Below are 15,280 nucleotides of genomic sequence, written 5' to 3' on the forward strand. Positions count from 1 at the left end.
TCAACATTGTAACATTCTAATAGATGTAAGAGATCAGTGGCGGTCCAACAACCAGGGCCCCTGCTGTTTAACTTTTTGAAGTTACTGTGGTACTTTTTCAAGCGCTGTGACTCCTTCACTATTTACATTGCACAAGAACTGTTTTATAATCACCATGCAACGTTATTAGAAGCTGTTATAATAGTGCATGGCTGCTATAAAACAGAGGGTGTGTGATCTGAATAAAGAAGGTACCCCACACAGTATTAAACACTCCACAATGACCTCACTCAGTCTTATATGCCCCAAACTGTCCCCCACACAGTATTATATGCTCCACATTGGCGCCCCACGCAGTATAATATGCTCTGCAGTGGGTCCACACACAGTACTATATGCTCCACAGTGGCCACTGCACAGTATAATATGCTCCACAGTGGCCCCACACAATATAACATGCTCCCAAGAGCCCCCCCTAGAGCCTCTTCAGGTGAACCCCCTCTGCTTTGGTGCTATTATTGTACTCTGTGGTCTCCTCAGTGTATAATGGTCATGCTAATATATTTGATAAAATGCGTTCATGATAAGCAATCATATTTAAATGATAGTGTCTAACCAATCTTTACTTACAATGTACATTGAGCTCCACAAAGACTTGCTCTTCTCCCACAACATTTTCTGCTGTACAGACAAGAGTTTTTGTGTTGTCTAGTGATGTCACGTTCTTCAGTGTAAGGAAACCACCATGCTTTACCATCTCTATCTGAAGGAGATATAAGTATAATAAGTAATGTCATATTTTCACTCAGTTTGATAATATGCGTAAGATTACTTTGTACTTTGTATGCTGGGTCTTACCGAAGTGTTAGACTTAATCTGTGATACATCCCAGGAGACATTGGGATCAGGTAGTCCGGACGCTTCACAGTATACACTAGTACTGTTACCTTCCAGAACTTTAAGTTCTTGAGTGCTTGTATTAACTTTAGGCAGATCTGTGGAAGGAAAAAAGGACTTTAAATTCAACACCAGATTAGTGGTTATTAATGACAACAATCAATCTCGGATAGGTAATTAATATTAGATTATGGCGCTCCATCTTGGCTATCACACAATGTACGGAGCTGACCCTTAATATGCTACAACATTCAATATGTATACACATTCATATCTATCTATCTATCTATCTATCTATCTATCTATCTATCTATCTATCTATCTATTACATAGTTGTAACAAAGCATATTGCTCCACTCCCTACACAGTGCTTTCTGATCAAATCGAAAAGCATGCCCACAACATTCACCTATAGAAGTAAATAGATTATAAATTGATATTCACAGCTCCAAACAACTTATTGGCCAGGGTGTCACCACCATAAAGATACACAGAAAATTGAGTGAAAATATATACAGTCGCATATTAATTTGTAATAAAAATGGTGATATCTTACATTTAACAAATCTACTGATTTTATCTCTGCTTTAATATTCAAAAAATTCTAAAGTTTGGAATCATACATACATAATTATACATATCTTTTGGGATTTTCACACTAGCAGACTATACGTTTCATGGCATTACTTATTAGTACATTTGTTTCAGTTGTTAAATATAAGTTCATTTGGTTAAAAAAAATAAAGCATAAAAATCAAGCAACATTCTTGGGTTTCCCTCCGTGAAAGACAGATTATATATAAACTAAAAAATATATGTTTAGGATGCGTAGGAAACATCAAACAAGAGAGGATATCCAGATCTAGTCAGAGTAAGAGGGTATGAATTAAATATCATTTACAGCATTGCATTCTATTATATCTTTAAATCATGTGTCTTCCTAACTGTATTATTACATTACACTTAGACTCAATAATGCAGACAGCAATTTCTTCCTGAATTATCACTCTCTGTTTAATTGGGCCCATAAAATGAATTGGGAATCATTAACAGCAGAGAGGAACAAATCATTTCCCATAATTTGGTTTCTCTTTTCCAGCATGTAAAACAGACGATGACTACGGTATATTTCGAGGTTAGGCATTCTACAAGTCCTATACATCATGCTGTATGTTTTAATGAATTAGCATTGCATCATGGAGTTGCAGATTTTTTTTTTTTTTTACAATGGTTTTATTTTAATAAAGCTATTGCAAAAATTAGAAATATTTCTCTATCTGATCTACCCAAATCTATTTGCTGCATTATAAAAGGTTGGAAAACTGGAGTTGGTTTCTTTCTCAGTAGGTGACGCCGAACATGGACAAGATTTGAAAGCAACCACGTGTTTCTAACCTTATACCAACCATTTTAGGCTAAGGCTTCACATTGCGAGCCACAGCCAAAAAGCGCTGCGGAAAAGACTGTGTCGGAAATACATTGCGTTTTTTTCCGAAGTGCTTTTCACAGAAAGTCCACAGAGTTTTCCTCTGCGGACTTTCTGCCTCTATTATACCTATAGGGAAATCAACAACATTTCCGTAGGTATAACTGATATGCTGTGATTTACAAAAATGCAATGGTTTTAGAATTGCAGAATTTCCACTGCGGATTAATCTGAGTCCCAACCATTTTGCAGGTATTGTAATGCACAGTATTTACTAACCTAAAGGGGTTTTCTGTCCCCTTTGAATTTTTTTTTATACTGATGACCTATCCATAGGATATGATCTCTGAGCATCCAACTCCAGGATCCTGCACAGATCAGCTGTTTTGGAAGCCTGTAGGTGCCAGGAGCAGCAACAGTGGATGTGGAGCACATGCATACTCACCTATTCAAGTAATAGGAGAAGAGCTTCACTTCCCTGCAACAATGGCTATGCAGTGGATGGGGCAGCTGGATTGCACGTTCTCTACTGCTATAGCTTTGAGCGCTCAGATGCTGCTGGAAAGCTGATCTGTGCTTGGTCCAGGTGTTGGATCCCTACTAATAATATGGTGGTGACTAATCCAAATCGATTAGAAGCCAGACAACCGTTTTAAGGCTACCTTCACACTGTACTAGTGTGTGAAGCTGGTAAACTCACGCTATATTACAACTCACGCTATATTTCTATTTTTACTACATGGGAAATTGTATTGGAAAATGCCATGTCTAGAGCATGGTGTAAAAAAAAAAAGCAAAAAAAAACCAATGCCATGGACTCAAATCAAGCGCCAAAACTGAGAATGAGTGCCGGAAAAAGACTTACATCACAAGAAACAACTGCACATGTGTGAAATGAGCCTAAAGAGAACCTGTCAGCACCCCTGCCTTGTACATTTTAGTAAATAGTGTTGGACTCACCATTAAACAATTCTTAATGAATTTTTAATGATGTGTTAATGGTTAGGTGTTGTTCCACCTTCTCTTTACAATTGTGTTAGGGTGTTTGGTGGACATTTTTAAAATATACTTTATTTATTATTACTTATTGTACTTCTTTTTAGTAGAAAACAGGTTGTAAAGTTCTAAACATTACCATGGAAAATCCTTGCACACTGTATAGTCTCAGTATGTGCAAATGTAGTAAAGGGAGCCCTTTAAATAGCTGTATACAACCTAGAACAGTGATTCTGAAGCCATATGAAATCCGCAGGAGCTGCTGCACGATAAGCTTACATTCCTGATTTTATTTTTAACTAGTGATATTTAGTTTTTTATGGCTAGATACGCTATCTTATGTGACCCCTTTTCCAAGCAACTGTGGCATAGCTACATACTAGCAATACACAGTAATATGTATGAATTCTCCCTTGCAACACTTATTTAGAGGGTTGCTAGAGAGAGACTGTAAAAACTGTTTTCTATTAAAAGGAAGTTAAAGGTGAACATAATTGTATCTATATTTGTAGATAATTAAAAGTTAAGCATTTTTGCAAATATAAGTAATTAAAAATTCTGCAGAATTTTAAAGATTTCCTCTAACCATCTTAGTGGTGACAGTCTGTTGTCTTGATTGGTTGCCATTAGATACGACCAAAAATGCAGACACGTTCTATGGTCTGAGACTTGCCAGGAACCCAGCCATGATTTTCTTATTGTACCTGGGTTATCAGGCAGGGACACTACATGTATCAGAAGATATCCCGGCCACAATAAAGAAATCATGGCTGATTTTCTGAACTTAGAAAAATCCTGCATTCATGGTTGTATCCACTGGCAACTGATCAAGACAGCAGACTGTGACCACAAGATATTTAGAGAAAATCTTTAAAACTCTGCAAAATATTTAATTACTTATATTTGCCAAAATGTTTAACTTCTAATTATCTACAAATTTAAAATAATTATGTTCATGGGAATACCCCTTTAAATAGGTTAATATATTAAATAACAAAAATGTTCCGTAAACTCCCATATACACGCTCGTAAAAAAAAAAAGTTAACGACAGTTACATTATATGATATAATATGTTGTGCTATTCCTCCTAGAATCTTACAAATAAATAGACAGCTTTTGTTACCAGACAGAGGTCTATCCCTGCAAAGTCTGATTTTTGCCAGTCAGTGCTCACAATGTTAGACAGTGTAGGGTCGTGCATCTTAGAAAAGGAATATAGCAACACCCATTTCTTGGAGCAATAACAGAGAAATAGTACGATGCACAGTTTTTAGAAAAGATTCTCCAGATTCTCCATGTATAGAGCCTTAGTTAATTGTGGCCACAAAGCAGTGAAGAAATGAGAAATACAAATCTTTTTATGTGTATACAAACCAGCCTATTAGTGCATCAGGGATGTGGCCTGATTTACTAGATCAAGAGTGTCAAGTGCTCTGAATGGCCTCTAAAATTGTTGCCCAATGTTGCACCTTCAGTAGTGAATTACATTTTTCAGTCTCCATTCCTTTCACAGCAATCTGTCGGTAGATTTGGTGAATGAAGCCCCATCACTGATGCCGCTAAGGCTGATTTCTATATCCATAAAAAGATAATTATTCTCTGCATTGCTCAGTTTGTAGACACGGATGGATGTATCTGATTCTAGTAAAGGCCCCTATAAAGCACCCTTATTAGTTTGAGTGACATTCTGGACTCCCTGGGACTCCCTTTACTGTTGTCACTGAATATTCAGACTTTGAAACATTTAGAATGGAAAGAGCAATGGCAGAATCATGTCTAACGGTATTAAAAGTTAAAATTTCCTGTCCCTTTATACCTGATCATAACATGTATTAGGGTGGGTTCACTCTAATGGTGTTAATGTCCATTGTGGTTATCCATCAAAGGATGACAGCATTGGACATTAAAGGGGCTCTATCAGCAAAATCATGCTGATAGAGCCCCACATATGCGTGAACAGCCTTTAAAAAGGCTATTCAGGCACCGTAAATGTTATATTAAACTACCCCCCGTTTTAAAATAAAACCCTAAAACAGAATGTGATAAACTTACCCATCGTGCACGGTGGGCGGGCATTCAGGGTCCGCCGTCTTCTTCATCCACGCCTCCTCTTCCTGCGATGTCCTTGGGTCCCGTCTTCTCCGGCACTCGCGAACTGACATTGCTTAAAAAAAGGCCTGGGCGCATGCGCAGTAGCATGCTGCTTCTACTACGGCTACTGCACATGCGCCCACGCCATTTTTTTTAGCAATGTCAGTTCACGAGTGCCGGAGGAATACGGGACCCGAGGACATCGCAGGAAGAGGAGGCGTGGATGAAGAAGGCTATTCACGCATATGTGGTGCTCTATCAGCATGATTTTGCTGATAGAGCCCCTTTAACAGACAGATGCAGACAGAGCTCTCTCTGTCAGGTGTTTGTCTGCATCCACCCAATATAACAAATATGATGGAGCCTTTCTTAGTAGAAGACTTTTTATTCTGTTACAATAGTAAACAAAGATGATGAAAGGGTCTGTGATGTTATTTACATTAGTATCAACGGGAATGGACACGGACGGAGGTGAAACCGTCTGTGTACGTTTCTCTGCTACAGTTAATGTCCACTACTGTCATCCGATGACGGATGACAGCAATGGACACTAACAATGGTAGTGTGAACCCAGCCTTGTTGTGTAACCTTATATTTATAGTGTCAGCCACACATTACATATTGCAATATTATTGCTAATAATACTTTGAGCAGCCATCTTAAACTGATGAAACTGAGACTGCAGAAAATGGATGAAAGAAAGCAGAAAACATTCCAGTAAATGGCCAGTCATCTGCTTCTAGCAATACAGGCAGGCTGCAGTAAGGCAGGGACACTATTCAGGTCCTTCTAAAGCCGCTTTATCTTGGTTTTATAAGCTACATCGTAGAAGAACATCTGACAGAATTCTATGGTGTGCGGGGAAGAGAAGGAAATGATCAGGAACATTTCACCACATGACTAGTTTATTCATTTCTGTGTTCTGTTGCTATGGAAACAAGTGAGAAGTAGAATGACATTTTCACTAGCGCAGTGCCTCTTCATGTCTGCAGTGGCAGGGGTGGGGAGAAGGAATGGGGAGACTCTCGAGGAGGAACCAAAGACAGGAAAAGATGATTGTTACAATCTCAGGTCAAGCTGCTAATAATGTTGTATCATCACATGCGTTTCATCACCTCGCACTTCTCAGAAGATGGCGAATGTCTCTAGCCGCAGTGTAGAACAACCACAGAACACAATGAATAGCAACCGTTAGAATTGAAGCATAGTGACATTTCTTCCAAATATAACCCTCACTTTTCATGTCATCCATCTCTGTATTTGTATTGCAATCTATAACTGGTGAAAGCAGGAATGCACAATATAGTCCTTGTATGCCGAATGTGACACCTTTAAGGAAGATCCACATACTGAATATTGCAACAAATCTGTAGTCAGTCCTCGGCAAACTATCCATGTATAACATGCAGACTTTACAGTGGATTTAGAGCAGACTTCATTCAGCTACAATGAAAAGGGTCAAAATCGTGATGAAAATGTAGAATAGAAATTGACATAATCTTTTTGCAGAAAAGATGGGATTGGTAAAATCTCATCCCTCTGCTGCAATACTGTATTCTGCCGCAATTCACCTGGTAAAATATTCAGCAATTCCATAACATATGGACCTTGTCTTATGAAACAATGATACTTTACACCAGTATGCAAAAGAGCAAACATGCAGTTATTTGTTTCACTTTCATATACCACATATCACTGTTAATAATGTCACTGAATCAATAACTTTGGGCAAGGTATGTTCACATCCAGGAGCACACCTATATAAGGGGCAGCTGTAGCAATGGCTACTTGGCCCTGGACACGTAGGGGGTCTCAAAGGTGTCTCTGATACATAAAAGATACCACTATTCTAAATGAGAAGTAGGCAGGGGCCCCAGTAAAGATTTTACACTGAGGCCCAGGAGCTTCAAATTTCAGCTCTGTTCACATTTGCTTTTGGCAGAATGATGAGTACTGTAATGGATACCGACAGACCCCGTTATAGTCAACAGAAATCTACTGCAGATGTGAACTTACCTACAATCTTTCTTCCTTATTTGTATTTTCACAGTAACTGCATCTTAGCTGCGTTGTCTACTTGGAGTCTACGATGGTCTTAAAAATGTCTATTGTCTTATCATAGGTTCAACCTTCTACTCCCTCCCATGCATGCTCTATATTACAATTCTGCTTCTTCCAACAAGAAGATCGCTAGGAAGTCAGTTTACAGAAGACAAGGACAGGACATTTGTAGATATATATCATCCGGTGGAATAAACTAAATAATTCACATAAATGCTACATACTTATGGGAAGAGAGATGGGCTCAATAGGCAGTTGGTTAGTGCCCTCCAAAGTGGATAGGGGAAATTTATGGTTTTAATGCAATGTTCTGCCATAAAGTTTTTCTAACCAATTTCCCTCTAGAAAAGAACACTATGGATTGGTGGAGAAAAGAGTCAAATTGGGACAATTTCATGCAAGACAGTCCATTCAGCAACTACTGTGTTGAAAGAAATAAAGGGGAATGCATGCGAAAAATGCCATTTTGGGCATCAACACAGTTTGCCTTGCTCCTGCTGCTTCGTGTGTATGGGGGTAAAAAATAGGAGCGGTCTCCTTTAAGTAATTTATGGTTTTAGTATTGATGAAATTTAATCCTTAAGTCATAGGATTCAAAACAAGAGAAAACCCTGTCTTTTTCCAGTCTCTGTAATGCACAGCTCCATGTTTCTCACATATCATGACCTAATAAATTAAGACTGAATTTACACATAAAATAAGCCTTGGTTACTTTATAAGGTTTTGTTTCCATTCTTATCATGTGATTCTCATAAAACCCTTACAACTCCCTGCACAGAGAATTTCACACTGTCTTCTTTTTTATTTGTTCACCTGCAAGATACAATCTATCATATCCTCTTCCAGTGACTGGACTGTGGCCAGACGCTCGACTCAAAACAATATGGGATGTCAATTCTTGGCGGAAAGAATTACTCTCCAAGTGTGTAGGATTAAGTCAGTCCAAATCAGATGTGGACTCATATAATAAATGCATTTAACATAAGTAACAGCTTTGTCAAGATAAAGTGGAATAAAGTAATGGTAAAATGTGGTTGCAGACTATAGATGATATAGATACAGCACTGCTGATAGTTAAGTGGCTACTTATAGGTCAGGTTACATAACATGTATATGTTACATATACTCATTTAGTACAAGAGACAGGTATGGCACATTACGCCGTATGCAGTATTATAATCCCTATTGTAGATTATATACCAGATAACTCGTTTTACTTCCTAGATTCACGTTTACTTTATTACATATCGCTTAGGTTAGCTAAAGATTATACATTAAACCCCCTCCCCCCAAACAGTTTTGCCTGAGTTCTGCTCAGGCTTTGAGCAAAGTACCTAATAGTATACAGCTATATATATATGTAGCTGGCAAATTTTACATATTGGATATACCTAATAGTATAGCCATGGCAGTAAAACTTCAGTGTAAACAGTTATTTTAAAGGTACCTAAAGCCAAAATCATGCCTGTAATCCCAATAGAACCAGAGCTAGCACTGGTTAAAGAAGAGCTGCATATACTCACAGCTCTTATTTCAACCTGTATGCAGGGGAACACATGTACTGACAGTATGCAAGAGAGGAGAATAATGGTAATTATTTTTATCACTCTAACTTCAGCTGACTTCATGATATCACACCCCCTTATTTATTGTCACATATTGGGGTCTTAAAGCTATATTAGATGGTCAGATTTCTTGCGGGTGAAGAGCTGATCAATGAGAAACACTGACATTTGCTTGTGTCAGCCTTATTATACAGGCCGATGCAAAGTGAAAGGGAGAAGGAGCAATCTCTGCTGCAACAATTTCTACCCATTGAGCTGCATGGATTATCGGCAGCACTGACCTTATTACACATGGTACTGCTTGAAGTACATTTGTCTTTGCATGATTTGTGAGAACACCATGCAGAAAAGATACAGAGCCCATTATAGTCTATGGGGTTTGTGTGATTTCATTGCTTACCGCTTTTTAAAGCGTTCGGTATTCTGTTCAGGGGGTCCCCAAGCGGACTCTCTGAACAGAGTACCGAACGCAAAAGTGAACCGGGCCTTAAGAAGAAACCTGCATTAGTGTCCTTTTCCCCTTACTTTTTCTCTAGTCTCTGTCCCCAACTGTCAATACTTACCTTAATACAATATTTAAAGAATATGCAAATCTGTCTCCCAAGATGTAAACAGGGAGACAGTGCCTCTGTTATGCTGCCCTCTATAGCAGGGCAGCATAACAGAGACACTGTCTCTCTGTTTACATCTTGGGAGACAGATTTGCATATTCTTCCCATGTTCCTTTGCAGTGGAGCAACTATGGCTGTATAAGTCTCCACACACCTGAGAAGGTGGTCTCTCCCTAAGGAAAGACGTTATCCCCACAATACAATATTTCACTTCTCTTTTTCTTCTGAAATCTTTTGCCTTCTCTTTCAAACCAGCTGTTATGACCCCACTATTTCTCTCAATTCGGCCAATGACTTAAGACTAACATCCTCTATTGTTAAAACCTTCCACACTCATCTCTAAAATTTCTCCAAATTTGCACCACTTCTCTGGAATGCTCTACCCTGGACAATCATATTAACACATCTCTTCAGACAGGTCTATCACATTTCCTAATCTAAATCCTTCCACAGTTATGCTCCCTTAAACTAACCCTTGTCTGTGCACGCCTCCCCACCCCTTGAACACAAAACCTTTGTTAGTAGCTTGCTGAAAGCAAACAGTTTAAAATATTGTTATGCAGAATGTATCTTAAATGTGAACCTATGCTCTATAATGTCAACACATCTGGATTTTTACTGAGCATAAACGATTTAACACATCCAAGTACAGCTAGGAAATTCAATATCTGTGTCAATATAACTGAATCATGTAGAATAATATTTATAACCCTATACACATATATTTATCTTACACAGTTATCTAGTTTTGACAGAGATCTGAATTGTGGCTAAGCATTGTGACACTTCATTACAAATGACAGTATACAACAATCCTTAAGAACAGTCAATAAGAATGTCTAACTTGGACTATCCACTTGAAGCTGTACAAACAAACGTTTTACTAGAATTGTAGTGATAAAGTATGAACAAAAATCAATTATGCTTATACATAATTATCAACCAGTATTAAACACTAAAAATAATATACTCTAGGGAATGTGTCTCTTACCAGCACTTAGTAAATCGATATTGTGATGTGTGATCATATTTCTCCAAGGATTGGGCCCTTTGACTATTATATTCCCTATTTTATTACATAGCCTTACAAAGTATTGGTCTATTTGTAGCAGTTATAGACATCATGCTGTGATTTGCATATATATATATATATATATATATATATATATATATATTTCTGCAATTGATTAAACTGCTTCAATGTGGCATCTTAACAAAAAAAATTTATTGTTTTTTGTTGTCTTCCTTGATAAAAAGCAACAAAGCACAAAGCAACAGTTTAACCAAGAAGTTCAGGTTAAATCTGCTACATCATATACCGTATTTTTCGGACTATAAGACGCACTTTTTTTCCCCAAAATTTTGGGGGAAAAGAAGGGTGCGTCTTATAGTCTGAATGTGCCTGGCCTGGCACCCGCCGTAATAGAGAGGCGAATGCCGGGAAGTGATAGACGCCGGGGCCTGAGACATCGCTACGATCCTCTGCCCTGCCTGAAGCCAGCAGCGGGAGGAGTGATGCTATTCCGCTCCTCCGTCCCCCCGCCGCTGGCTTCAGGCAGGGCAGGGCAGCGATGTCTCAGGCCCCGGCGTCTATCCCTCCCCGGCATCCGCCTCTCTAGTACAGCGGATGCCGGGTCTGCAGTCTGTCAGCGGCCTCTTCTCCCCCGGGGCCGGTCCCCACCGGCCCCGTAACTGTAGAGTTGCAGGCCGGCTCCTGCGCGGCGATATCGCAGGAGCCGACCTGTTCGGGTGACAGCCGGGAGCCTAATGAGGCTCCCCGGCCTGTCACGGCTATATTAGTATTGCGGCTGGTCTCTATGACCAGCCGTAATACTAATAGACAGAATGTCCCATAGACGGCAATACACTTGTATTGCCGTCTATGGGACTTGCAATCAAGTGACCGCAGGTTCAAGCCCCCGGGGGGGGGGAATAAAATAGTAAAAAAAAAAAAAAAAAAAAAACTTTAAAAATATATAATAAAAATATGAAAAATAAAAGTTCTAAATCACCTCCTGTCCCTAGAACATATATATAAAAGTAGAAGATCATATGTCATAAACCACCGGGTTTTTTTTTCCAATACAAGGTGATCTAAGCAATAGATATTCCCCAAAATGGTATAACTAAAAAGTACTTCTGGCCCCGCAAAAAAACCCACTCTATGCGTCCCCGTACAGCTGCAGGGTCACCTGTCAATGTGGCCTTGCAGCTGTTGCAAAACTACAACTCCCAAATATTAAATATTTTACCATTTTTTGCTTCAAATTTTTTTTTCCCTATTTTCCTCCTCTAAAACCTAGGTGCGTCTTATAGTCCAGTGCGTCTTATAGTCCGAAAAATACGGTATATATATATATATATATATATATATATATATATATATATATATATATATAACAACATGAAGATTGCTGTCTATAATGTTGTAATAGACAAGGTCAGCTTATTGAGGTGCCTCTAGAAAATTCTATGACATTCCTTACTTTTACATTAATAGTGTTTACAGAGCTTTCCATGTGCACATAAAGACATTATAAGTACCGCCATTAAAATCTTCTAACATAGTGATTTATCATAGCTGCATTTGTTTACCTAGACGTAACGTCACACTGGCGAATAGTTCCACATGTTGCACATGATCAGACAATTTCAGAAGCTTATGCAATTTGGGGGAAAAGGTTTCTATAAATGTAGAGCGTTGCCTTATAGAAGGCAGGACTGGATTACAGTATTGTAGGCATCACTGCGTACCTAGAAGGATTTTGGGAGCATGACTAACGCTTTAGTCCCATTGTCTTTATGGCCTCTGCTTTAATTGCTGCCATTACCTTTAGGGTCCCATTGTAAAGAAACATACATTTCATGTACATGTATACAGCATATACAATTTTTTTCCTGGATACTACTGAACAGACTACTACAGTCTACTACCCTTCACCAATCTTTGGTATACTGACATGCATGTGGAATATACTCCTTTGGCTATTGTCTGGCTAATGTAAACCTCTAAAAAATAGTGTCCATGTTATAAGCTTTCTCAGCATTATAAACATATATCACAAAGGTGCAGAGAAGCCAACCTAGGACAAATGTCTATGTATCCGGGTGCTTTTCTGGGGCCATATTGTTTACCATATACATTTATCCAGTCAGGTTTTTTTTTTGTTTGTTTGTTTTATTTGTTTATAAAATGGCAAAATGTTCCAAAGAAATGTTTAATGGCCTAAAATATCACCAGAAAAATCTGTATGCAACACCATGTAACAACAAAAGTGACAACACAACCATACTATCCATAAAACATGAGAGATGCAGTCGGAGATACAGTACCCTAAGGGGATGTTCACACACAACAAACAATACATTCCACACATCTACAAGGGGTTGTTTCTGGAGCACAAGCATGAATTTCTACAACCCCCTTTTAGATGTATGGGATAGTATGTCATACACTAACAAGTTGGTGATTAGTTTCTTAGGAACCTTGTATAATTCTGTAGTCAAACAGGACCAACATGAAAATATAGAATTAATAACATCTTACCACAGTCGGGGATGTGCATACTGTTTAGCGGTATCCTTTTGCCATATTCATTGAAACAGTATATGTTATGTTTGTCTATAATGCTTGTCTCTGGAAAAACTTTGATCCACATTATTTCGCAAGTACACAGGAATGGATTGTTACCTAGAATTCTGGAAGAACAGACGTTATATCAGCATCTCTTTAGAATAGATTTTGCTACAATTCACAATAAAATCATTATGACAAACTGATAGAGAATTTAGATTGTGAGCCCTATATGGGACAGTGACTAGCAATGTCTGTAAAGCGCTGCAGAATATGATGGCGCTATACAAGAGAAATAAATAAATGATCAAATCATTAATCCATCAATAATCAGTTTGGCATATGATCTGGACACTGTTCATTCAGTATATTACAAAATCAGTTTGCCGTACAGCATATAGTATATTATACAATCTGTACATGGTATAATATTTGGGGCAAATATCAGGAACAAGCATCCCTAGAGACGCTTGTTACTGATAACTGCCATGTTTATTGGTATTTCTGATCAGCCAACCAATGAACAACTAAAGATGCAGGATTATCAGGAGTTTCTTGTCCTATGTAAACATGGATGTGCTCAGGGGCGTAACTTGAGCAGGTGCAGAGGGTGCAGTTGCACCAGGGCCCAGGCGCCTAAGGGGGCCCATAAGCACTGGCATCAGTATTCAGATTGCAGCTTCCATCTGGCCTATAAACCAAGGAGACCCACAGATTACCCTAACCACACTAAGCTCCTTAGCACACATAACCATCACTATGAAGAATTCGCTGTAGGGATATAGTAGGGGGCCCAGGACAAAACATTGCTCTGGGGCCACAAGATTTTAGTTACATCACTGGATGTGCTGTTGATAAGCGGTGTAGCCCAATGGGAGAGGAACCATCGCAGCAGTGATCATATCTCCCCTGGCCAGTTTGCATAGGCCTTCACAAATAGGCAATACAAATGATTGCCAATATATATACTTTCTGACGTATGGTACTTGTCCTGCCCAGCAGTGGCCATTGCACTAGCACCTTTAGACCAACATATATACAAGAACTACTACTATTTCTGTAGATATGCTGAACTTGTGACTTCTCTGTTACATAAACAATCACTTTAAAAGACATAAAGGTAATTTATGGAAAGACTGTTCGAGGTAAAGTAGATAGACTGTAAATTAGTAAAAGGAGGTAACATGAATGGGAACTTTGAGCGCAGTTATTGAACAGCTCCATTCACTGGAATGGTTAACATGGCGGAGTCCTGATAAGTAATGAGTAATCTATATTTGGGTTACTCTTCATTTCTCATGTTGTGATGAGATCGCAACTTGCTCTCCATTTAATCTACTTTGTAGTACTTTAAAGATTAGTTAACCATCTTGCCTGGCTGTACAATATCACAGAGATGTTTTAAAGGACCCTTAAAAACAGTTTATCATTCCCAAGTGATTCATATTAACATTCCTTCACATAATGTAATCCAGCAGTATCATTGATAGTGACAAATAACTCAAGGCTAGAACACAACCACAGACCATTTATGACAATTGTAAATGATAGGGAAAGGGGGAGGGTGGTTGTCAGGGGGGATATTTTACCCTGTAACAAGTGATGTGTATTACATTGATGACATAATCCATATGTGATAGTAGCACAATAATAGATGCTTTGTTTGGGTGCAATAATTTGTTACTTTATAGAATTTCTCATTGGAGCTGTGCAGATAACAGAGTATTATAACTCCTAACCATAAAACACTTGTTGTAACAGATAATTGATAAGTAACAGGTAGACAGCCATATGTGTTGTACTCAGATTTTTTTGGTATATAAATCATATTAAACCTATATTTGGTTATGACCCAACGTTGTAGAATTACAGCGGAGACAAAAGCTGCATGTAGTAAAGTGAATGAGAGTTGGCTTAATCACATCCATATATTGTGGGGGAAAAAGCTGCAGAAAAGCAGCTTTTTTCAAAAACATGTTCATTTAGCTGCGGAATGGCACTTCTTTTTTCCATATAGATTTAATAGAGGAAGGAATAAAGCAGAAAAAAATACAAAACCTCAATGAAACACACCGCAGA

At 38.5% G+C, this 15,280-nt stretch overlaps 1 protein-coding gene across 3 annotated transcripts in view; it reads right to left on the reverse strand.

Annotated features, from left to right (window-relative positions):
- NTRK2 (neurotrophic receptor tyrosine kinase 2) overlaps positions 1–15,280 on the reverse strand; it is a 202,494-nt gene that overhangs the window by 162,259 nt on the left and 24,955 nt on the right. For all 3 annotated transcript variants that reach the window (XM_075278019.1, XM_075278024.1, XM_075278014.1), the window contains exons 6-8: positions 13,175–13,326; positions 838–974; positions 610–742 (exon numbers count right to left, since the gene is read on the reverse strand). In XM_075278019.1, the coding sequence (XP_075134120.1) occupies positions 610–742; positions 838–974; positions 13,175–13,326 (422 nt within the window). The remainder of the gene's footprint in view (positions 1–609; positions 743–837; positions 975–13,174; positions 13,327–15,280) is intronic.

The sequence above is a fragment of the Leptodactylus fuscus genome, chromosome 1 (genome assembly GCF_031893055.1).
Source record: "Leptodactylus fuscus isolate aLepFus1 chromosome 1, aLepFus1.hap2, whole genome shotgun sequence".
Classification (NCBI taxonomy): Eukaryota; Metazoa; Chordata; class Amphibia; order Anura; family Leptodactylidae; genus Leptodactylus; species Leptodactylus fuscus.